We start from the raw sequence: 26,518 nt of genomic DNA, 5'->3' as shown, positions 1-26,518 counted from the left end.
TCTTAGGTATTTGAAAGCTCCAAATGGAGTCACAAACGTGGTAAGAGCTTGGCAATTAGGGGTGAGTTGAATTTGATGGTATGCGGAATGCAAATCAATGGTAGAGAAAAATTTAGACTGTCCAATGTTGGCTAACATTTCATGTATTAATGGTAAAGGGTGACAATCAACTAGGATGTTTTGGTTTAAAGACCTCAGGTCCACACATAATCTCAAATCGACATTTTTTTTCTTCCGTAAAACAACCGGAGAAACCCATTCCGAAGAGTCAATGGGTGAAAAGATGCCTTCAGATTGCAAATTATTGAGGAGTGATTTTAGCTCATCTCTGATGCTGAGAGGTATCGGTCTAACTCTATGTGTGATGGGAATGGCATTCTTTTTGAGTACTATAGTGTGTTCATAGCCTTTAACAGTACCTACAGAATTATTGAAAACTTCAGGAAATGTTTTACATAGATTTTCAACTACAGAATCAGGGATGTTCACTGTTAAAATATCTGGTGGCAAGTCACCTAAAACAATTGGTGGGTCTTGACCAGGCCGTAAAATAATTCCCAATAAAGCAAGGTCTTTCCATCCAATTATGTCTCTACCTTTGATGGCTATGTAAATTTTAGTTTTGATCGAACGGCCAAGGCATTGTAGATTATCCCAGAAAAACACAATGAGATCTATGTCTTGTTCACCAAATGCTTTGGGGTTAATATCAGGGTTGATGAGTGGTTTGTTGATGGGCCAGTGTTTGTAAAATGTTGTATCTGCTAAAATTGTAACCAGCGCTCATGAGTCAGCCATGGCTAATATAGTCTTACCATCAATGCAAATGTCAACCAGAGGCCTTTTTATGGGTTTCCCTAGTGCTTCTGGAAGCTCAATAGTAACCACAATATTCGAGAAATTAGAGTTAAGATCTTGTATGTCTGAGGAATCTAAAGAAACTGTAGAAATATTAACTCTGTTGGAAGAAGGATTAAATGCATTACCTCTGCAAACACTTTGAAAATGACCAATTTTTTTGCATTTGGTGGATTTTTTTCCTATACCGGGACAACTAGGATTATTTCCAATATGGTTCTTAGAACCACAACGATAACAGACTAACTGAGTTCTAAAAGATTGATTAGAGTATTGTCTTTTCTGGTATGTCTGTTTAGTGTTCGTGTTTATGGCACAAACTGCGTTATCCTCAGAGACCATACTCACATTAGCAGATTCTGTAGGAGGGAACCCATTTACATTTTGATTAACGTGACCAGACAGCACTTTAGATTTAACTATTGACCTCTCAATACGTTTAGCAACGTCAATAGTTTCAGCTAAAGTAGGATTAGGAAAAGTGAGAAGTCGTTCTTGAACTTTCTTGGAATAGCACCAAAAAACAAACTGGTCTCTGATATGAATATCTACATTGGGTCCAAAATCGCACTTTTCTGCTAGAACTCTCAGAGTCGCAATATAGTCTTCCACAGATTCTTCAGAAGACTGCTTGCACTTGGCAAAATTAAATCTTTCTAAAAGAACACTAGTAGCATCGGAGTACTGTTTGCTCATGCGCAATTTTGCTTCTATGAAAACATTCCATACTGTATCTTCGGTTGCGGGAGAAGGGTAGCGTGGAAGATTGTCGAAAACTCTGCAACCAGCTGTGCCGAGATGATTTACTAGGAGGGCCAATTTCCTCGTAGGAGAATAACCATCAGTGTCAATGGGGGTGAAATAATTCTCAAAATCTTTCAGCCATTCGGACCATTTCAATTCAGGCTTACCAGGTTTAATCAGAAAAGGTGCTGGCTGAATAACTCCTTGAATAGACGCCATGGCAAGGTAGATTGAATGGCAAGTAACAATAAGTTAATTAGTAAGAAATAGCAAAATAACAATAAGATTATAATGTGAGTTGCTGACTTAAAGAAATGAAATTTGAAGTATTCCCAAAGTTGAATGAATTAAACAGTATGTTGCAAACATGAAACAAAATAAAGTTGTTAGGGATCTGTGTAGACTCACTGTAGTAGTTAAAATAACATGAAGGTGTGCGAATCACCGAAACTGCTTCGCACTGCGCAGAAAAGACATGAGGAATGAAATCTTGAAGAAACGCCGCTTTGTTTGCACAGCTGACGCGCTGCGCGGAAATAAGCTTGAGAACTGAAATGCTGCAAAAACGCCGCTATATTTGCACAGCTGACGGGGCACTGAGTTTGCGATAACCCAACATGGCCGCCGCTGCGTGTGACGTCAGCGCGTTATGCGCAAAGCTTGCAGGGAACTCGATGTGAAGGCAAAGCTGGAACGCAGAATGGTGGAGGAACAGAGCGAGCTTAGAACGCAGGCTGTGGCAGGTAAGCGACTTTCAAATGAAGCTAGCGCACGTCTCGCGCTCTCATCCTCGCGTAACAACTTGCTCCAATAAGTCGCTCAAAGTTAAAGATAATTCACCAACCTGACACGCAACCATGTAAAATCGGAAAATCTTAAGTGGTGCGACAGTATCAGTCCGCTCCGGTGGGCTAGGCGAAGTAGTAGATAAGCTTGCAGGTTATTGAACGAAACCCCACTACTGGTACCAATTGTAGTATTTGGGGCGACGTCAATAAGACCAGGAAACAAGCTGCATAAGTCCAGTGACTTTAATCCAATAGTAGGAATGTAGAGTAAAGCATAAATACGGAGCCCACAGAGATAGCAGCTGATCAGTCATTCACCCGACAGCAACTGACTCCCTCGAATACAATGACATATAAGGAATCTACATCAAAGGTTCTAAACACTTAAAGCTACAGTGAGTAAATACACTTACAGTATACCACAACAGCATGTCAAACAAAACATAGAAAGGCAATAAATGCAGCTATGCATACGAGTGTTGGAAGTTCATTTCCTATAATCTTTGACATCTTCTATTTTCAGAGTTCACAGACCTCTTTACAATGCTTAATTTGAGCATTTGCCACAGTTCGGCACAACAATTCTAATACATCACCTGTTCTTAAAAGAAAAATGTGCCGTCATGATTGCCCTGATTGTGAAAGGCCATACAGTCATACATGTTGCATGAAAGGACTGATGCAGGCAGCAGTATTGCTAATTGTGAGTGCTACATAAGTGTATTTCAAGAATGTCACTGTTAACACGGTAAAGGTGCAGCAATAATGCCACATGAGGCATCTCCCAGGCGCCCTACACTTCCAAGCAGGAAGAGACACTAATTCTCTATTGGCAGATTTCAATCAGGGTGGGCTAGGTCAGCACTCTCCTAGCTGCACACTTTTTGGTGTACCATTCCGACTAACTGGCATTGGTGTGCAGGGTCAAACTGGCCTATAGGGAAATCTGGCAATGCAGAAGGGCTGGCCTGACAGGTCAGGGTTTCTGTCTGCTTTCAGGCCTGTTTTAATGCCTAGTGGACATGTTGTGCTTCTGATGTGTCTTCAGAACATCAAAACTGTTCCGATTTGTAAATATGGACCACTGTTTTTTGGCTATCTGCTGCGCTAATGGGATCCACTTTTATTCTTGATACCTGGGCCTATTTTCTGTCCCAGACCAGCCCTGTTGATGTGGCCAGATTTAGATTTAGAACCACAGTGAAAACCAAAGGGACTTCTGAAGATGAAACAGGGAAGGCAAGTAAACAATCCATTTATACTATTTTTCATTTAAATCAGATATTTGTGATTTATTTTCCATTATGAATGCTGAACTACAGATACCAGAATGTAAAGAAAATACAGCACAGACATTAAGTCAGGTTTTCAGCTTCTTGCAGAACTCGAGAATTGAAGAGGAAGCTCTGATGTAGAAAGGGAGGTTGTTCCATGCTTTGGAGGTTACATGGGTGAAGGCAAGGCCTCCGGCTTGCTAGTGAGAGTCAGGCTGAGCGGAGGTTTCTGGGAGGTGTGTAGAAGTGTAAGTTGATATTCAGGTATGCGGGACTGGTTTTGTGTGGTGCTTTGTGTATGTGTGTGAGCAGTTTGAATTAGGTTCGTTTGTTGATTGAGAGCCAGGTTAGTTCCGTGAGGTCCGGGGTGGTGTGGGTGCAGCGAGAGAGGTTGACTGTTTTAGAACTTAAAATGATTGTGTCAGTGCTTCTTAGGGTGGGCCTCCAAGTGCAGCTGGGTTCAGGTGCTATACAGCATCTGTACACTACCCTAGACTGCACTCATCAAGTGGTGTCAGAGATCAGGCGGACACATTTATGTTCCACTGTGGACAAAAAGGGAAGGATGCTTATAGCGGTTACTGACTTTAAGCCATGACTTTATGGAGAGAAAACTGGTACTGGGAACCTGGATAGCAGGGACCCAGTACACCTGCATCAAAAGGTGGACAAAATGTGGGGATGGTGGGGTACTGCAACAGAAACCCAGTTTCCTATAGCTGGCAACTTGGATAACTGCACTCTAGTCCAGCACTACAGGTCCCACTTAGCTATATTCTATGCATGCTGCTTTACATCTCAGAATGTCACTCAGATATGAGATGCTAGTAACAACGTCCATCCAAGCAGATCTTCCCAACCCATTCTCTCACCAAACATGCCTGCTCAAGACCATGAACTGTGAGGAAAATATCAGACAGGACAAGCCAATGCAGTAACCATATAAATAGATTATGATCATATGAAATACCCCAAAAAGACCTCCACAGTTGTTCAAAGCTGCATGTCCACCACAGAAACCATGAAGTGCACGATTGTCTTAACCTAATATAAACTTAATTTGACTTGTACTTGTGTTGGTTGTCTATTTACTTATGTAATATTATGCGACCTCCTCTTACGTGTCTGTAAAACTTACCTTTTTGTCTTGAAGTTTTGTTCTTAATTTTGACCTTCTGTCCTGAATTTTTGTCCTGAATTTTGACCGTTTGCCCTGAATTTTTACATTCGCCGTACTGAATTTGCACTCGTGCCAGTTGGTCACACTAAGCTAGTTCATGATCTCATGGCTGTGTACATCCTTGTTGGAAGACTTACAATAAACCCATTTTGGAGTACATCGTTTATGCAGTATTACAGCGATCTACCCAAAAACATTCCTACATATGATATGACATCGTAAACGCGCTCTACAAGTTTGACTTGAAGATACACCAATCGCTTACGACTTCCTGGCCAGACTGACACCTGTGGCAGCAAAATGATAACAATAACCAATGAAACGCAAAGACGCGAGTGCCTCTTATGATGTCCTCCAATAGCGCTCGCACCTACGGGCAGCACGCTCTCGGTCTCGAGAGATCTGGCAATTTCGTGCCGGAAGTGTGGCGGAAGTGGATGCTTTCCCTTGGAGACCGTAGCGTGAGGCTGTGGACGACAGAGGGCGCAGTATCTGGGTTGACAAATGGCGCTGTGCTTCGGGAAAGGAGGGGAGCGGAGGAGGCGGTGGCAGATATAAGAGCTGAAGTCGGCCCGCCTAGTGTTTCACTCTCGCCTGGCTTTGGTTCTCCTGTTGCTTGTCTCCGATCAAACCCAGAATCGTGTCGCAGCCCAGACCACCGCCACCATGCAGCGCTCTGACGAGGTGCACCGATTAACGGAGGGGGTCTACAAGGTGAGGGTACAGGTGCAGCTTAGAGAGCGATCTCAGTCGGGAGAAAAGGTTTCCTTGTTTTTTGAGTGGGATGGGGTGGGGCAGGGTGGGGTAAGGGGCGTGGCTGCTTTTAGCTGACAGACGTGCCAAAACCTAGAAACACATGCTAAACCATTTTTGTGGAGCTGTCTGAGGCTTTAAGAGGGATATAGCAAACTTGTTTAGTCATAACAATCGTTTTCCTAACATAATCGTACACTTTCATTCCGAAAAGGAATCGTTCCTAAGGTGGACTTTCGTGTTTACCCTCTTGTTGTCGTTGTGTAAGCAATGTGCTCATTGATTGGGATAGAGATGGGGGTTCTTATTTGGATGGGCTGGAGTGGTCTTACTTCTGGGTTAGGTATACTATGTTTTGTCAAGGATGGGCATGTGTTCTTCTGTGTTTTCCTATAGGGTTTTAGTTTGGTAAGTATCTTTTGGGGATAGCTATTATGTTGAATGGTTGTATCCCTTGTTATGTCCGAGGGTTAGTTTTACATTTACCGCTTCCCAGACCCCAGATTTGCAACCTGTCCTCTATATATATATATATATATATATATATATAATTTCCCGTTCTTGGATATATATATCTCCTGGCATTTCCTCTGTCCTTTTCCTAAATTATATTTCTTACCTTTACGTCAGCGTTATATTATGTGTATGCTCCAAAGTGTTCTAGAAACATTTCATTTCTTAAAAAAAATAAGTGTGATGAAGGCATAGATATTCTTCCTTTATTTTTGACGGAGATCTGTGTTTTATATTTTTGTCCCTGGAACGCCATACCCAATGTTATGAGTGGAGAAAGATCTTTGGTGAGGTTGCCTCTTGTCAAAGTTTGGAGTCGTTTTAGGGTGGCTTAATCTCTGAAGAGTGGGTAGTTCACATTTTTGCTACGTTAGGAGGGTGATCGCAGTTAAAAAAAAAAATGTTGTTGTGAAGGCGATGTTCTTGGGTTGGGGTGTGCTCCTTGTCTTCATTTGAGAGGCGGACACAGTGCTGATGTGTTTTCAGTCTCCTTTTCCCTGAACGCTAAACACATCGGTCTCAATGTCTGCATTTATTCAACTCTATTTTCATTTTGTAGCATATTAAGTCAATCAATTTAGGCATATGGCCAATCATACATTTACCCAACCACTCGCTGGCACATTTTCTTCTGGCATCCCCTCGCAGATCAGAACTAACACAGCTCTTAATAATCCCACTAACAGGAAGATGGCTTAGTGAGTAACTATTTGCAGCTGCCATCTGTGACCTGCAGGTCTCAAGCTTGAATCTTGGCTTTGCAACCCGTCTGGGTACCGTTCTGAGGTCAATATATTAAGTTCCATTACATTTGCTTATAGTAGTAGCACTTCCTATTTGCTGTGCTTAGAAATAAGGAAAGTAAATGATTATTACTCTTGGTCCTCAACGCCTTTTTAATTTACTCCCACCTAATGCTCGCCTCTCTTCCACATACTTCCCACCGGCCTCATCTCTTGCACCCTAAACAGTACCCATATAGTATTTCTACTCTCTCCCTTACACTGCGTCTTTAAGTCATGCCTCCTTTGATAACCCTCCAAATGCCTTTAATGACACTCCTACAGCGGCTGTCACCATTCTAGATCTTATGTCTCTGCACAATCATCTGCACCTCTCACTCTCCTACGAGCTGCCACCCATCTAGGTAACAACTCCTGCCACCCACTGAGGAGCCCAGTCACTCTTTCCCAAAAATCTCCCACAGATTTACATCCTTCTTCACTTTCATATTCCGATCCCATGCATCCTCGCTTATGCCATGCTACCTGTAACCCCACTAATATGGAGCAATACTGCATTCATTTTTCCACACGACTTTTGAATGCAGACCCATCCATATACGTTCTTTCATTTGTTTTGCCTGCCATCTTCAAATGTATTTTTTGTGGAAGGGACTAAACGTTTATTAAAATGACTTAACAGTCCTAATTTAAACAGTGCACTGTTTTTCGTACAATTACGTGTATAAATCTGAGGTCTATTCATTTCCAATGTTTCTGTTTGTGGGGTGTTGGATGTTTATATTGTGGCACTGCATTATCTGCACATTGCAGAGCATTTGTAAATGTGCAATGTCAACTCGGTGCAAAATCATGTCCGAGTATGGATGGGCAGCAGCCCACTGCTCAAGCAGTGGAATAGCAGTTGTCAGAACACCTAAATTATGGTGAAAACGTCGCTTTTTGTCATCTGTACACAACATTTACAGCTCCGAAGTCTTCTGTAAAATAATTGCTAGGTTATTTGTTACTTAATTGTGTTCGCTGGAAGCAAAAAAGGATTGTATCTGTCAGATGAAAGCTTCTAACAGGTAGTGGCGTCTCCAGAGGGGGCCAGATGGTGCCCGTGCCCCCACTCTATTTGTCTTGCCCCACCACCACAGTTGCTGAGTGTGCCAGGAGGTAACACTAAAAAAAGAAATCGCTACTCTTTACCACACACATTAATTTAATTTATCCAACTACCATTCGTTGCAAAGCAGTGCTATTTGCTTAAAATAAATACTTCTGGCTATATGTATGTTTATTTTCATTGTAGGGGCCCAATGTGAGCTCCACTTTAAAATTCACTTCTAGAGACAGCACTGCAGACTGGCAATCTGGTTATTTGGCAAGATGGAGTTATGTGGTTACCTTGCATACATATGATGTGCATATTGAGCTCTCTGCTCTCTTCCACGCTGCTTGTGGCAAATTTCATGATTGCATTGATGCAGGTTATTTCACTGATCTATCGATGGATATCCCTCAATGGAAAACTAATTCTCTACACTCTTCGTTCGTTTGTGTTTTGGCAGTTACTCAACAATTGCAAATCTATTTTTAAATGGTTGTGATGCATATTTTAAAAGGGATAGTATTTCTACAAAGAGTCAGTTCCACAAACCTAGCGTAACATAGTTTATATGCGCATCTAAAAAAAATGTTACGTTTCTGGAAGGTGTCATTGATCATATACATATCCGTTGCTTTCTGTGTTTCACAGTAGCTGTTAAAATTCCCGTTCGGAAACAATAGTCAACAGTGGACCTGAATGGACAGGTTGGTAGTCTTTTAGTGGTGGTCTCTCGATCATTGTGGATGGATGTTCGCGGCATCGAAGGTGGCCGAATATTTTTGTCTAACGTCCTTCCACAAAAGCGTTATGCGACATGTCAGTTCTGTTATGTACTAGAGAATTTTTTACCGTTCTGTGAAATCCACTTAGTTTGTTTCCTTAGCAACACACTCGAGCCCTATAGGAAAGTAGTATTTCTCTGTGCAGCTTTATTTAATAATATTGTGTTTTTGTGTATGTTATAGCACACCTGACTCGGAGAGAAAAAGAGTGCAGTATGCGCGGCACTTAAAAACGGAACACTTATTTCCCTAAACCACACAATTCTGGTAAAAAAAAAATGCAAGGCCAGAAATGCCCTTTGTCCCGTTATCAGATGGTAAACAGTAGCTGGTTTCATTTCATTCGTACTAAGAGCCTATAAACACGGGTTTTCAACACCTCTCTACCCTCATCGTGTTAAGATAACATATCTGTATCGGTGTACCATAAAAGGCATATTTCCCTTTCTTTGTGTTAAGAGACACATCGTCCTGTTTACTGTATTACGCTTCTGAGGTTAGTTTGATCTTTTTACTCTAGAATTATGATGCTTGAAGGCCTGCGTAATAAGCAGGACATCCGAATTATTCACGAGCTGTAATGAGTGTCTGAGAACGATGTAATTAATTGCACGACTCGTGCATGAATAGAATGGACACCTCGTTTTGTAGGTAGTGCTTTAGTGCTTCATTTTCTTTGGAAATGTCTGCTGACTTTAGTTATTCAGATAACTTTGAGTAGATCTTTCCCAGATCTCCCCATTCCTTAGTTTTGTTACAAAATGTGAGCTTTGTGTTGTAGCATTTACCATTTTAATGACTGGCTGTTTACATTTTTAGTTTCTGTTAGTTTATTGTGGCCCGTTGTAAAGATTTGAATATTGCTTGCCAGATCACACTAGTCGGCAATAATTGGGTTGACACAGTGTCCTTCCCTAAATTTCTAAGTCTTCCTTTTTCATTTTATTGCATATTTCTTGTCTTGTAAGAGTTCCACAGTCGAGAGCATTTGCTTGAGGGCAATCAACCTGCATTGTCAGTCGTGCATTGCTTTGTCACATGAAAGAAGGCTTGCTCTTTCTCCCAACTTTAAGTCAAACTGGAAGCTCCATACTTGTGACTATTGCTTTAAAAAAAGTAGAGGTTGCCTTGAAGCTGTGTAGGCTTTAGTCAAGAGTAGTGAGCTGTATGATTACTGGGACCTCTTAAAAGAAGCGCAAGCGGATTCCCAGTGAACAGTTTGGAAGGAGCGTTGTCAAGCCGTGTTTGTATCATCTGTCCAGCTTCCCTATTCAGAGAACAACAGGAGGAGATCAAGCCTGCTTATATGTCAATGGGTGCAAGGTGCCTTGAGTAGATAGGTGACTCCTCTATTCTTAGCTGTGCACCTTTTAAGGAGCGGAAGGGAAGGATAATTGGCTTTAACTTTTTCCAAGCAAAATAAATGGGTAACTTCGACTTGGGGTTAATTGTATGATGCACCACTATGCTGTGTTCGCGTTATTCTGCCCACATATCTGTTAAGGAAATATGGGTTAGGAGCCGTTGTATTTGAATATCCAGTAGATGTGGCTCGGCTAATAGCCCTAAACTACACTGGTGCACCAGCATATGTTTCCTTGCAGTGATATGGTGACATAATCCACGCATTACCAAACACCACAAATGCCATAAAGTGGAGGCGCGGTTCATTTCCTTAGCGCTCCTTTAAGCTAAAAGGTGGAGCGCACCAGAGGGACCACTGATAGAGGCCTGGAAAGGGGCGGTCAATAAATGGGGAGCCGCAGAAGAGGAAGTGCTCAGATCAGAAGAGATTAAGGGCACCCGTAAACACCACATATCCTCGCAATGTTACACCATTCCTTTAAACAGGAAACAACTGACACACCAGCATCGCAGAGTGCTGGGTCCCCCACAGACGAGGCGCATCATGAAAGGACTAGACAGAGCTCTCCAGTAGAGTATACCAACAGCAAAGCGAAACCTCCTGGCTAGAAAATGGGACATGTAGAGCACTCCCAAATGGACATTCCCGCCCTGCACCAATGCCTGAGTAGGTCATGCACCGCTTAAAATGACTCCATCGCTCGGCCCCACACACTGCACAATATCCCAAACACAGTGTACCCCAGTTCTAGTTACCCCGGTTGAAGAGTTTAGTTCCATGCTGAAAAGCCGACAAGTGTTAGACACAGCAGATGTAGGCTATGTGTACAAAATCTACCATAGGCATCGATCCACGCAGTCGTGAGTTGACAGGTTTTATACTTTCATAGCGACAGTCACCTAAATGTATGAAAGTATCCTATGCTATAAATGTAACAGCATGCCGAGTATTATATTGAAACTCTGTATGATATGTACTACATGAATGACCAAAATGGATGTATTGTGCAAAAAATTATAAATGCCAATAAAGTTATTTTTTTTTTAAATTGCATATTCCACTTCTTCCTCCGTGTTGTACAAGGTGCTAAACCCTTTGAATGCAAATGTTTGTATCACCACCTGAAACAAACTGATAGTGTCAGTATATACATGTCTATGTGTAAATATGTGTCATGTTTACGGTCCCAGCCACACATGTTTTAGGCATATGATTGGGACACAAACATGTCATGTTCTTTAACATATTGACTGCTGTAGAATAATACCAAAGAGGGTTTTTCCGGTTTGGTGGCAGATTTAATCAACTGGTAATTGTCCGTCAACATAGGACAGCCCCTTGTGCCCATCACGAGCCTGACTTTCCTCCTTGAGTCAACGCAATGCTCCCTTTTCGGTCATTTAAAGCCTGGTAACTCCTGGCCCCTTAATAGGACTTGAAGCTACTTTCTTAAACACATGAGTGTCTGTGTAGCATGATGCACTACATTTTGTTTTCAACTTTGAACAATCCTGGGCAGTGTTCACTGTACCTTTTTCCATGTGATTAGTTACAATTGAGAGATTGTATTAGCAGTCAGTCGTTTTTGGGTCAAACTATAGCCTTGTTTTCCTTAGTCCAGAATGCTGTGGCACTCCCCAAGGTGTCTCTCAATAAGTGGAGATGAGCAATAACATATTTGTAGTTGGTCTGAATGGTTTTGCATTGAACTGTAGCATGGTGGTTGTGGACTTGTACAGTTTCCTGATGAAGAAGACTACAATGCTTGACCGACAGTTATTCATTAACGCTGAGGTTTTTTCTATAGTTGGAAATCTGCTTCAAAACCTACTCTTTAAAAAGGGGTACAATAATTGCAACATATTTTGCCAGCATGCCTTGTAGTGGATTATTTCATCACAGGTATCCAACTGAGTGGTACCCCTACGTTTGACAAGGCTGTGCTGTCACTTGTTTATGCTAGTTAACTCCAGCCTTATCTGACCACAAAGCCATAAGGCACTCGCATGACCTTACCAATCTCTGATATGCGGAAAGTCTAATGTTGGCACTTTACTAAAACATTTTAAGGTGATGTTATTTCAGAGAATGATGTGCTTCGTTTTCAGTAGCACTGTGGTACAATCAATCAATCAAAGTACTTGTAAAGCGTGCTACTTACCCGTGAGGGTCCCAAGGCGATGGGGGGGGGGGGGGGGGTGCTGCTACTGCTCGAAGAGCCAGGTCTTGAGGAGTCTTCTGAAGGCCAGTAGGTCTTGGGTCTGCCGTACGTGGGTGGGGAGGGTGTATCAGGTCTTGGCGGCAAGGTAGGAGAAGGATCTACCGCCGGAGGTCGTTCATTGGATGCGGGGGACAGCGGCGAGGCTGGCGGAGCGGAGCTGGCGGGTGGGGGTGTAGAAGCTGAGTCTGCTGTTCAGGTAGGCTGGTCCGGTGTTGTGGAGTGCTTTGTGTGCGTGGGTGAGGAGCTTGAAGGTGATCCTCTTGTCGACAGGGAGCCAGTGTAGGTACAAACTTAAAAGCTTGGAAAGTTTTGGCGGTGAGGGACCAGTTGGAGGCCCCCTTGACCGACGAGGAGTTGGGTGTGGCGTTGGGGGAGCTCAATCCAGGCAAGGCCCCGGGACCCAACGGGTTTCCCAGTGAATTCTTCCGCCGGTATCGTACGCAAGTGGTCCCATATTGTCGGGCAGTAATCGAGGAGGCCAGAGATAGGGGGGTGCTCCCAGCGGACTGGAGACACGCGGAAATTGTGGTTTTTTTTTATAAGCCGGGTCGACCCCCGGACCAACATGCCTCCTATCACCCCATTTTCCTTTTAAATGTGGAGGCTAAAATATTGGCGAAAGCATTGGTAAATCGTCTCTTGCCACATATCACCACCTTAGTACACCCAGACCAGGCGGGATTCATGCCCCAGCGGGCAACCAGACATAACATACGGAGGGCGCAGGTAGCAGTGGCAGCCATACAAAAGACGGGACAGCCGGCGGCTTTGCTACTAGCGGACATGGATAGGGCATTTGACTCCTCAGCTGGGTTTATCTCTTCGCATTGCTCCGTAGACTTAATCTGGGTCCCCGGTTTCTTTCTTACATAACGCTCCTTTACACGGAGCTCACGGCGGCGGCGCGAGTGGCGGGAGCGACTTCTCCTACTTTCTCCTTGGGACGCGGAACGAGGCAGGGGTGCCCCTTGTCTCCGTATCTTTTCGCTCTTGCGATGGAGCCGTTGGCTAGATGGATGCGCATAGACGTGCAGGTCCGGGGATTTGAATGGGCCACGGGTCTGTCCGATCGGATTGCGTTATATGCAGACGATGTTTTGCTTTTAATTACGGATGTGGACAAGACGGGGCCACGGCTTCTGCGCATCATGCAGGTTTTCGGGGAAACGTCAGGCTTGTATATGAACCCTCGCAAGTCCACCTTGTGGGCACTGGGAGAGCGCACGAAAATGGGGGCGTGGGCTTCTTCAGTTCAGTTGGCGGTGGGGGGACTGAAGTATTTGGGGGTGTTCTTGACGGATGTGCCAGCGGTTTCCTGGGAGCGGAATGTGGCTCCAGTATGGGAGCGCGTCCGCTCCGATATTAAAATCTGGTCTCGTATGCCTTTGACTCTGTATGGGCGATCGACAATATTTAAAATGGTGGCGCTCCCTCGGCTCCTATATCAGCTACAGAACCACCCGTACAAGATCCAGCCTGGTTGGTTCAGACAGGTGAACTCGGTGCTAGGGCAATTCCTGTGGGACGGGGGTAGGGTGTGTGTGGCTATACGAACGTGCTTCCTGTCCACCTACTGTGGAGGGCTGGCGACCTCGGATATTCTATCAAGCTTCACATCTTCTAGTCCTTAACGAATGGTGGTATAGGGACAGGGGAGACCCGGCGTATGCGTTGGAACGGCAGCTTATGGGGCGCCACACGCTTCTCTATTCGGCGTCGCTGAGGGGTGCGCTGCCCCCGGTCACACAGGTAGTGTTTCAAATCTGGAGGCAGGCTCTGCGCTGTATGGGATGGGGGCAGACCCTGACTCGGGAGACTCCCCTGTGGCACAATGGGCGCTTGCCCCACTTGGCGGCACTGCAGGGGTTAAGTGATGGGATGATATTGGCATCTCAACGCTGGGCGATGTAATGAGAGAGACGACACTCAAATCTTTTCATGAGCTACAGAGGGAATTTCATATGCCACGAGAGCAAATTTTTAGATATCTCCAGCTCCGGCACGCCCTGTCGCCCGAATTGGTGGGTCCGGAGTCCCTTCTCGACTTCAGCCCATTGGAGGCGAAAGTATTCATGGGGGATCTGCCGGATAAAAAAAATCTCCAGGATTTATCAATCCCTGGTTATACACAGTTCCCCCACGCTGAGCAAACTTCGGGGGGATTGGGAGGCAGATGTGGGCGCCCTGGAAGAGGAGGATTGGAGGGAGGTGCTGGCCGCCCCGCGCGGTGCAGCTATAGCCATGAGGCTCCGGTTGGTTCAATTTAAATACCTGCACAGGGTATATTTCACGAGGGCGTGGTTGTGGCGGGCGGGGCTGATTGCATCCCCGGAGTGCCTGAGGTGTGGCAGGGAAGAGGGCACATTCTTCCACACTATATGGCAGTGCGTATCCCTAGTTAAATTCTGGAGGGGAGTGTTGGCGTGCCTCTCGGAAGTGCTGGGGTGGGAGCTCCCCCGCTCGCGGCGGCTGGCTCTACTTCATGTCATGGAGGATATAGGGGGTGATATATACAAACGCCATCTTATGTTGCTGGGACTCACACTGGCCAAGCGGGATATTGCAAGGGAGTGGAAGGCGGCACGAGCCCCTTCCATGACGAGATGGAAGAACGGCCTGGATTTCTGTATGGGGCTGGAGCAGCCCGTTTTCGAGGCCAGGGGGTGCCCACGCAAGCACTATAAGATCTGGAAACGATGGGCAGACTACCGTGGAATTGGGCTGGAACCCCCCCGTAGAGAGGGAGATCGATCCATAGGGGCAGCTGTACACGGCCATTGGGGCCCTGGGGGGGGGCAGCGCGGGGGCGTGCAAGATACGTGGGGAGAGCGGGATGGACAGAAGGGGGAGAGTAAGACTAGTTGGAGGAAGTGCGATCATGGGGGGGAGGGAAGGGGGTTGAGTTTTTTTTTTTTTTTTATATATACAATTGTCTATTGCCTGTATGAAGTATATGGCAGACGTCTCTGGGTTACAGGGCTCTGCATGGCGATGGCTAAATTGACACAATAAAAAAAAAATAGTTTAAAAAAAAAAAAAAAGCTTGGAAAGTATTGGGAAAGTATTGGCTATGTTATGTTGCACATGTGTGGCGTCTGCTAATGATCTGCCCCAGACTGAACACCAAAGGGTTTTCAGGACATTACGGGATATTGCAAATACGTTTTAGGCAGCAGCAATGCAGCAGGTGGAGACCAGCTGTCCTTGAGGCATGTTCTTGTCCAGTGAGGTCAACAAAAGACAATTGACACACACTTTGCTCATCTTAGATTGTTCTGGCTTCCCTTTTGTAAAGCTGTACAAAGAAGCTATCCTCCCAACAAGGCCTGTAATAATTGTATGCACGTGCCATTTCTTTGGCGGTGAATAACACATCTGTTGGAGTGATTCATCGCTGAGTGGCTCGTGGGTGTTATGTGGGCGTTGGTGTGGGCACTTGCCTACCTGCGATGAAGCAGTCCGACGTTCTGCTCGGGGGTGGCAGTTTGTGTCTCGTGTGCTTGAATGTGATGTCTTCTGTAAGTTGATGCTCCAAACGTGTGCAAGCGTCGGCTTACCGCCCCCCAGAGAGAGGGAGAGGGAGGGAGGGCGGAGAGGCTTTCCTTGGGCATGTAGCTTAAGAGAACCTTCATAATTATTCCACAGAAGCCGAGCTCCCCTTAGAGTGATTTGCACTTAATAAGCAGGCAGTGGTATGCTTTGCTTCCCCCTCATTGCCTCTGCAATCAGCTGCCTGAATTTGCGTAGTAATTATATCGCGAAAACTTGAAGAACCTGTCACTTTTCACCATCTAACACCTCTTTCTCTTCGAGAAGCCTGTCATATTTAAGCTGCAGAGCCGTTTCTAAGGCACCTTTTCCTACGCCATTGTGGATTTGTGCCACTAGAACGTACACGTCTGCAATGGGAGCGACCATCACATCATGGCGTGTGTTTTCAGTCATTGTCGAGCCTTTGTTGTAACTAAGTGCACATACTGTACAAATGTAGTATATTTCGAATGTCATTTGCCCCTTGCTGTCTTCCTTATTGGCCCTTCTGAGCTCTCCATTTATAAGTTCAGTAGTGATCAGCATAGAACGTATGCAGGATGCAGCATCCTACCTTTTTCTGCACACTGCTTCTATTTCAGCCACATTTTTGAACATGTGTGATGTTTACCCTTAAAGTAGGTATTTACCATAGAACAGTGACCATTTCCCTCAAAGTGGCCAGATAGTCACAGAAAGCTAAAATGTTTAAAGCAGTATGACTTTGTATGGTCTGCTTTACAATAATTGTTTGTTTTTAAAAATGATAGGTGTCATCAAACTGCGCAAAAATCCCTACTTGCAATTAGACTTGAAACCTTCATATTAAAGTAGAACTATTTCAAGCATCTTTGGACACATAACTGCCACTTTTCAAGTGAAACTTTGTTTTGCAAGGTACCACTGCTTTTAATAGCTTCGTGTTTTTTTTTTTTTTTTTTTTTTTTTTTTAATACTGCGCATCGATTATTAGTGTTTTTTTTTTTTTCAGCAGAGATCCAAACTTCTGAAGTGTTCTTATATTCTTTGTGGCTTAGAAACCTACTAGGGTACCACACCTGCAGCAGTGGTGTTCTGTTTGTAAGTGGTTACAGGAAGGCTGGGAGTTGGCTGATGATTTGTTTGCGGCTTGTAGCTTTAACGGCTGTGTAACTGTTTTACTGACATTTGGGGTGTGAATTGACAAGCCTTATGTGTTCTTTGTGTATTTTACCGGCTAGCCACACAGCAAAAGTAAACTTGGTGGATCCAGATTTGGAAATAAGGAAGATGGAGACATGGATCGTCCAGGGCAGTTCCAGTGCCTTTATTAGACAGCAGTGGCTTTGAAAGGACTGTGAGATTTCTGCATGACTCTGCCTTTCATGGCAAGGCGTATTCAAATCGGGTACCTTGCCAGAAACTTCCGGTGATGAGTAACAAGTAATGTGCTGCCAGTGAGGACTGAATTATGCTGACAAGCATGGGCCAACTTTAGTAGCTTGTGTTACTGCAGGTCAAAGGTCCCTCGAACGCCATATAACAAGTGTACTCCATGATAGCCTGTTTTCACTGGGAGATATTGATTTCCACATCAAGTAGTTATGTCTTTATTCTAGTTCTTTTTGTGGTTCTCAAGCCAGTGAACTTTGTTACCACTGTCTTCTATTTCCTTCCTATGAGGAATCCACGGTGGTGGTAGTATTATTTTTTGTTGTTTCTGCTTCTGCGGTGAATAGATGGAGCTGTGCTGGACAATGCTGAACAGTACTGACTGGCATTAAAGAGTTAATACAACTGTTATTGTTTGGTGTTGCTGCATCTCTCTAAACAATGCTTCTGTGCTAAAATCTGAGCATTGTCTAGGTTGATACTCAGTTCTTATAATGAATGTTGTTTAAGTTTCTCGATATTGAGCAGATTGCGATCTCAGCAGCCAGTATAGTGTTATGCTCCTGTGCATCCACTATGCTGTATCTTCCTTCTGCTAATATCTTATAACCTTCCTGTGTTTTGGGGCTATGTGCCAAGATATTCGCTCTATGGGTTAACGGTCTGCTGCTTTCATCAATCAGTGACGATGGTACCCATTGAAAGAACACAACCAAAAATGGGACGGCAGTGCTTTCTACGGAAGTGGTGCCAATCATGCTCGCTTCTCCACTCCCAGCATGTTCTGTTCTCGAGCTTCTCACCCAGCCTGAGCTGCAGGCAGCTTTGCGCAAGTAACTACGTTTTGCTGAAAGATGTCGCATTGCAGTGCATCCTTTTTCTGTCCCCATTTTTGTTGGAGCTGCGTTATTCATCGTGCATTTATGAATCCCATCATGGCCTCTCTGCGAGCGGGATTCAATGCCATGTTGTCATGGTACTGTAGCTTTGCAATTTTCATCTCTCTGTAGAACCTGCGTTAAAGACTTGGTGTTATGTAACGAGCCTAGGAATCTTCTGAACGCCCTCGGAGATGGTTTTTACCCGTTAGAATAGAAGTGTAAAATGCAAATGCTGAAGGACATGCTAACGATATTTTCCTGGCTCAAATCTTGTGTAGCCACATCACTCAACTTTCTTTAGTTCATGCCCAAAAAATTGTGACTCCATCCTCAAGGTCTGGGCGGGTGTGTCGAGGCACAGGAGGATCCAGTTTGATAAGATATGCTGCAATAGATGATTCAGAAATGTGACTCGTGGTGTTTGTTGCTCTTGCCCACAAATAAAACCGACTCTTAAGTGGAAATGGAAACCGTGGCCCAGAGTATGAGCATTCTTTTGGCCAGTGGAATGTTTTCATTAGTGCAGATGCCTTACCCATTGAAATAAAAAGCGCTTCTCTCACGCATTGAAAGGTGTGTTGCTCCTGTGTGCTTGGGTAACAAATCTGATTGCATCACACCTAGTATCCCTTTTAGGTAATTTTAATATACAGTGTGTATTTGCTGGTAGAATCTTTTTTTACTTGCTCTGCCCTCATCAGTAGAACAGTATCTTGTACTACTCGCATTGGGGCAAATGGCTCTTGTGTTGAGATGTGTAAAGTGAAAATGGGATGGTGTTGACATGGTTGGTGCTACTTGACACTCTTACGGGGATGGCTGAGTGTATGCACAATGATGGGGCCTTTTATTTGCAGCTACATTTGATAGCTGGATTTTCTACTAATACATTGGGATTGTGTGATGCAAATTGTTGCTTAACATTTTGGTACTAGAGCTGAACCCTTTCATATGGATGTTTGGTTAGATGTGTCATTTATACAATCCCCTATAACTCCTCCCTGATAGTCAACCTGTTGTGAAGCCGCTGATGTACACGTTTTGCATAGCAGCAAATACATCAATTACTAGATAAGCTTGCTTTAAACTCATATGTGCATGCAGAGGTGGCATTTACTTTGAGTCCTCCAAATGGGCTAACTTCTGCATTTTCTGGCAATGGAATGGTGTGGGCTTATATTTGGTAGTTGATTATCTGCTCCTCTGGCCCTTTTTTTAATTACCCGCCTTGTGCTTAAAAAAAAAAAAAAAAAAAAAAAGCTTATCATACTGCTTGGCTGTGACTGAGTTTTCAGATGGCAGGCGTGGACTTTGAGTTTCGTTCCAACACAAACAAGAAATGCAGAAATACATGGCCGTTGAGGTGCAGGAACAAAAAGAAAAATACACGTTCTTACTTTATAGGTTATGCCTTCAGTGTGTGTGGGAGCAAGTATCTTTTATGGTTTGTGTTTGGGGAAAAGTGTAATATGCATGGCTTAAAGTTTTCTTTAAAATTGACCTTTAAGGTTAACGCTGGGCACAACATGAATGCCTTCTTTGGAGGCCTGAATTGATTCTGGACTGGATTGTCCTTTGCTTGATTTATTAGTGTGTGTCAGTGAGTGTTGCTGTTTTTCTAGCCCATCCCTCTGTTCTGATTTGAACTGTCATGGAGCTTTTCAGCGGTGTGTGCTTCAGGGTGGTAATGATTTTCTTGCAGCTCGTTGTTGAGGGTCGCCTGCTTATGTCTTGGTTGGACCATGCGGCTGTGAAGTAGAACTGGGTATTGTATGATGGGTGTAACAGGGTGATGGAGAAGAGGTGTGTTGGGCTAGCAAGAATATGCTGCTTGGCTGTAGCCAGATGCTGGTTCATAATTTTAGTTTATTTTCTGCCACGGTTGACCAAAGAAATGTATGCCTTGAGTTGGACCCCCATGCCTAAAGCCCTTCCTGTTTTATTGTTTCAGCGCTTCTTAGAAGTTGTAGAAAGTATTTATTCTTGTCAATCTCGTCCTGGTCTACATTATGAACCTGTTTGTGCTAACTAACCATGGAACTTTGCAGCCAAGACACATTAAGAGCAGGCCCTGTTCCAGGAGGGTACGTTCGGGTGGGCCCAATTTTGTCAATTCTCGAGGTGGCCTACAAGCCCAAGATTAAATCATGTCTTCCCTGAAACAGGATTACAATGCATCTAGAAAGTTATTTGAGAGTAAAAGCTGATGTCTACACTCGACAGCCACAACCCTTATAATTTCCAGCAGGCTACTCTTCACCAAAAGCACCTGGATTCCAAGCATATTCTAATGGTAGTTCAAGCTTCAGGAGGTCCCTGTTACCCCACCTAAGCCTTGATATTTCGCACAAGGAAGACTGGCCGCTTAGTCCTAGCAATTTTCCCGACACCTGTTTCTTTGCATACTGTGAAGTTTGTAACTATTCATTTTCATATCATTCTTTTAAGGTGTACTTTCATTGATTTAAAAAAAGTTTAACAAACGGCAATACATTTGGAATAAAGGAAAGCAGTATTGCTGACAAATAAGAGCATTTTTTGTGCTTCATGTAAAATAGCTTATACAAATGTACAGCCTGTACTATATTCAGAGGATGTTCCCTCATTTGCATAGGGCATGACCCACACAAACGATGACATTGTTTCGCCTCTTAGCCCATCTATATTATGGATGTGGGCGCAGAGGCACACAGACACACAATATGGGAAACAAAAGCAATAATCCAGTCTAACAAAATACTCCAGGCGTGGTTGGGTTTTGTACCAGTTTGAACTGAATGCTTCATAAAGTACATTTACTTCTCTTGGGTCATGTCATGCTGGCTTGTAAGTGCACTCTCACCCAAAAAGATATTCCTGGTGCTGGGCAGGTGTGAGATTTACTAAACCTAGCGCCTAATCCGGTTACTTGAAAAGCCAGGACTTCAGCTTCTTGTGGATGTCAATAAATGGAGTGGAGGCTCAGATTAGTAACAGCACATCATTTCATGCTTTAGGGGCAATGTAGGAGAAGGCTCATGCGCTGGATCTGGTTTTCCATATGCGTGGGTTGTGTGAGCAAGTAGGAGTTTTGCCACGCTGAGATGTCTGGAAGGTTTGTGAAAGCAGATATTGTTGAGTTATGTTTGGCCAGAGTGCCTTAAAATTTTGGTTGAAGAGTTGAAATGTGCTCATTTTGGTAAGGGTAGCTAGTATAGCGCCTTGAGGTAATGTGTGATCTGTGTCATGTAAGATTGGGAGTGATTCTGGTTGCCAAGTTCTGGATGTTCTGCAGCCTATAGGTGAAATGCTTGTTTATCTCAGCGTAGAAGGTTTTCTTGTAGCCTAAGTTGCTGGTGGCAAGAGTGCGGGTTATGATGTTCTGCATGTTTACTGGGAGCCATTTGAAAGCCTTCCTCAGCTGCCGCAATATGTGGAAGCATAAGGCACTGATGGCGTTGACTTGGGTTGAGCCGAAGGTTCTTGGTTAGGTTTATTTAGCTCTTAGGTAAGTCTAGAAAATTAGCATTCATGCCACAGTGTGCATATCAACCCACTTTGCATAACCTGTAGTAGCTTTTTTATTGAAATCAATTTTGATCAGTTCCAGTGCGAGTAGATGTGGTTAGACATGGAGTATCATCGGGGCCACTACATTTATGTGGTAGGGGAGGACCAAATCATACAGCAGAGTTTACTCAATTATGCAGCAAGAGAAGGCAAATTATGTGGTGTAATGCAGTGACATTTTGTGATATTACTTCATTATTTTATTTTTTACACTAGTTAGCACGGTCTGCCTCATCAATACAAGTTTAACACACAGGTATAGCAATAAGCAACTGAAAGGTGAACTGCCAACCTTTGCAAAGGGTCTTTTACTTGCATTACAACATGTATTGCAGCACTTTTTAGTAATTAAAAAAAAAAAAATATATATATATATATATATATAATTTTTATTCTTTTGTTCTCAACAAAGAATTGGGTAGAATACAGTCTTACACAGTCAACAAATGGAGTCATTTTGGTTTCAGGTAAGCATTTCAACATGACGGAAAACCGACTGGATAGGTAAGTACAATACCGAAAAGGAGACCCTTCCTCCCTATTTCTCCCTACAATCCACTGAATACCCTCCGTGGGACCCAGATGTTTTCCCATTTCCGCGGGCAACCTCTGGCTTTATATATATTCTGCTCTGCTTGGAGGCACCAATCAAAGTCGGCTTTCCACTTCGCTATTTTGGGGGGGTTAATGGCACACCAGTGTTTTGCACGGTTATATTTGGCGATCAAAGCCGCCAGGGTCAATCATGTTCTTGAATACTTAGGCCAATCCTCCTCTCCCACAATCGTCAGTAAAAACCATTTAGCATCCAGCGAGATTTCAACTCCCGTCACTCTGGCCATTCCTATTTAGTACCTTTTGAGTTAGGAAGATTTTTTACTAAATCTGCATATTATGCAACAGTTGAAAGATTAGGTGGCAAATGCAGCAAACCCATAATTCTGTGGAAAACACCACCGCCATAAAATTGCATGATTCCAGTGGCGTTGACTATAACCTTAGAATGTGCATTGCACTGTAACAAGATATCAGAATATGAAATGCTCACATTTGTTACTCTGCCATACCAATGAGAACAAATTCAGCTCTACACAATATCTTACTTCTCACTTCACCTTCACCACCACACCCAAACCCGCCCTGCGCCCGCCACGAAGAAACTGGAGCAAGATCACAAAGGAACACCTCAACACCACCCTTCTCCACGACCCCCCTCCGCCACAACCAACGCCAACTCCGCAGCCAAAGAGCTACACGGATCGCCGACTAGCTCGCACCCCTCCTCCAACCCGTCAAACAACGCCCCCAGAAGGCCGCCTGGTTCACCACCAACCTCCAAGAAGTCTGGCGCTCCTGAAGACGCCTCAAGAAACTCTGGCGGAACAAGAAAGCCATTGAAGACCAGAGCAACTACAGGAACGCCATGAACGAATACCACCAGCGTGTAAGAACCACCAAGCGGCTTTTATCAAGAACAAAATCCACACCAGTGCAAGCAACGCAAAAGAACTCTTCAACTTCATTCAGCAGTTCACCAAACCCCCCAGCGAAGCCACAGACATCCCACCTTCTCAGGACCTCTGCAACAAACTCCGCTCCTACGTCCACCTGAAAATCAAGGCCCTCTACGACAACTTCAGCTAACAGATTCCGGACACCGCGCCCCTCCTCACCACCGGCAACCTGCCGACCATCACCAACTGGAAACCTGCCACCACTGAGGACACTACCACGACCATGGAGAACACCCACTCAGGAGCCCCCCACCGCACATCTACCACAGAGCTGCCACCGACATAACACGCGAACTAGGCCGGACCATCAACGCCTCCCTCGACTCCAGCATCTTCCCGGACGACTGGAAGCAGGCAGAGGTCAAACCCCTCCTCAAGAAACCCTCGGCCGACCCGACGGACCTGAAAAACTACCGGCCCATCTTTCTCCTTCGCTTAGCAGCCAAAGTCACTGAGCTTCATCAACGCCCAACTGACTACCTTCATCGAAGAGAACTCCATCCTCGACCCCCATCCAGTCTGGATTTCGCAGCAACCACAGCACCGAGACCACCCTCCTTGCCGCCTCCGATGAGATCTGCATGCTACTCGACCAGTGCCACACAGCGGCCCTCATCCTACCAGACCTCTCCGCAGCATTCACACCGTCTCCCACCGGACCCTTGCAGCCAGACTCCATGACGCCGGTATATCAACCTCTACATGGCCCCCCTCGTCGCCATCGTAAGATGGCATGGGCTCAGCATAGAACCCTACGCCGACAACACCCAGCTCATCCTCTCACGAAAAACCCCGAAGACACCAGACTCTGCTTCCATGAAGGAATGAAAGATGTCGCAGCCTGGATGAGCAACAGCTGCCTAAAACTGAACTCTGAGAAGACAGAGGTCCTCGTCTTCGGACCCTGCCCACCACGTGGGACAGCTCCTGGTGGCACCCTGCCCTCAGACACCTACTCACCCCGACGGACCACGCCCGGGACCTCTGCCTCATCCTAGACTCCTCCCTCACCTTGAACCACCTGATCAACGCCGCCGCCTCCACCTGTTTCAACTCCCTCTGCATCAACTCCCTCTGCATCCTCTGGAAGCCTTTCAAGGCCCTCCCCGATTGCAGAAAAAACGTCACCCACGCCCTCATAACCAGCAGACTGGACTTCGGCAATGCCCTCTATGCCGGAATCAACAAAACCCTGCTACACAAGCTCCAAACCATATAGAACACCGCAGCCAGACTCTTCCTCGGAACCCCACGACACGAGCACATGACCCAGCACCTATGAGACCTCCACTGGCTCCCCATCGAGAAGAGTGACCTTCAAGCTACTCGCCCACGCCTACAAATCCCTCCACAACATCGGACCCAAATACCCCAACGAAAGAGTCTCCTTCCACGTACCCAAAAGGAACATCCGCTCCGCCGACCTCGCCCTGCTAGAGACCCCTCGCATCCGCAAAACCAGAGCAGGCGGAAGAGCCTTCTCCCACGTCGCAGCAAAGACCTGGAACATCACACTCTTCCCCCCCCCCCCCCCCCCCCCCACACACACACACCCTGCACACCTTCGGAAATGCATCAAGACCTGGCTATTCGACTGATCTGGAGGTGCCCCCCCCCCCCCCCCCCCAGCTCCTTGAGACCCTCGCGGGTGAGTAGCGCGCTTTACAAGCCCCTTGATTGATTACTTGAGATGACAGTTGTTTATTTCTCTTTCGCATCTGGCAGAAAACAGGCAGACAGACATGCGTAGTGCCTGATTCAGAAGGTTAACAAACTTTTGTGTACATTTTCTATTTTTTTGATATTCATAATCTGCAAGTTTAATTTTACGAATAGTAATTTTATGACAGTGGAGACTCGGCACTTGTGACAGATACTCTCCACATAAAAAGTTAGGCCTGTCATATCTTTTTATGTGCATAGCTCTTCAACTTGACTGCTGCATCTCAGGAGTTGGGAAATTACATAAAAAGGAAAGACAAATAGATAGCCATTTAGTGGCTGATTTGTACATAGTGTAAACATAAAACCTGTATAAATTGCAGCTTCCCCACTTAAATTGTATGATCTTGTGCAAATATTTTTTTCTCACCAAAACTCCTTTTTCTTCATATTTGTTCATGAAAGTATTAAATGAATCAGAAAAACAACTATACGAAAACCTATTTTGTTTGATTTTATAGACTAATGTTGCTTTAGACTAATGTTGCTGTATAATAATCAGGGCCTCATACAGGGTCCCCGAGGCAACTGACTTGCCTATTCGTTCACCAATGACACTGTCACCTGGGTGAGGTCGGGGGCAGGAATGGCTCATGTTTAAAAACGATCTCTTTGACTTCTCAGTGCAGTGCTATAGTGTGACATATTGATGTCAAAGCTTCAATGTGTTATATACACCCTTTTTTGTTATTTTTTTCATTTTGAAGAGAATGTATCATATTTTAATTGATGTTTGTTGCATATTTTATGTAGCATGCATTTTCAGGGTTCTGCTTGTGCATGGGCCCTAAGAGACTTGAGTCAGGGTCTCTTGTTCATTTGTTGGCTCACCCACCTCCACCACAAAACACACCGCCCAATTTCAGTTTTAAAGACCGTTAAAAAACACATTACAATGTTCCAACGTTGAAACGGAGGAAGCACTTAACAGGTGCCTTCTCCTGCTGTGACTGGGTGGGCCAAAGTTCACGTTTGGGCGGGCCTTGCCCACACGACCCCCCTCCTAGAACCGGACCTGATTAAGAGAGTGTGTGTGTGTGTGTGTGTGTGTGTGTGTGTGTGTGTGTGTGTGTGTGTGTGTGTGTGTGTGTGTGTGTGTGTGTGTGTGTGTGTGTGTGTGTGTGTGTGTGTGTGTGTGTGTGTGTGTGTGTGTGTGTGTGTGTGTGTGTGTGTGTGTGTGTGTGTCAGCGTGTCAGCAGAGACCTTATTCAAACACGTCTTGTTTGCTTTAGTTGCCATGGTTTAGGTGGATAACGCCACTGCGCCCTCCCTCCACGCGGTCGATCAGTGTGACTCATACTTTGAGCTGTCTGCACAGTAATCCTGTTTGGCCAATAGTGCAGATCCTGGACCCTCATCTCGTTTTTGACTACCCCCCCGGCCCCCCTCTTTCATCATAAATTTATTTGCTCTTGAAGCTAGATCCTGTTGTTTGGAGATGTGTTTGCTTATTAATTCCAAAATACCTCCTTTTGTCTCTTCTGGCTAATATTTTTTTCTATGGGGATGTTTGTTTCTCCGAATTTTTGTCAGTTGTGCATCTCTCAGTTTGTTTACAACTAGAAGTTTCTGTTCCTCTTCTTAAATATAACAGACGTTCAATGTTTAGCTGTGTTCCTAAAGAGTCCTTGC

General features: G+C 44.8%; 1 protein-coding gene across 5 annotated transcripts in view; it reads left to right on the top strand.

Annotated features, from left to right (window-relative positions):
• The first annotated feature begins 5,280 nt into the window (after positions 1-5,280).
• BAIAP2 (BAR/IMD domain containing adaptor protein 2) overlaps positions 5,281-26,518 on the top strand; it is a 366,531-nt gene continuing 345,293 nt past the window's right edge. For 4 of the 5 annotated variants that reach the window (XM_085617413.1, XM_085617410.1, XM_085617412.1 and 1 more), the window contains exon 1: positions 5,281-5,558. In XM_085617413.1, the coding sequence (XP_085473539.1) occupies positions 5,511-5,558 (48 nt within the window). In that variant the 5' untranslated portion in view covers positions 5,281-5,510. The remainder of the gene's footprint in view (positions 5,559-26,518) is intronic. The other variant, XM_085617414.1, reaches the window with a different exon arrangement.

The sequence above is a fragment of the Triturus cristatus genome, chromosome 7 (assembly GCF_964204655.1).
Source record: "Triturus cristatus chromosome 7, aTriCri1.1, whole genome shotgun sequence".
In the NCBI taxonomy this organism is placed as follows: domain Eukaryota; kingdom Metazoa; phylum Chordata; class Amphibia; order Caudata; family Salamandridae; genus Triturus; species Triturus cristatus.
Note: the sequence above shows the minus strand (reverse complement) of the source record. Positions and strands in the feature narration are given on the sequence as shown.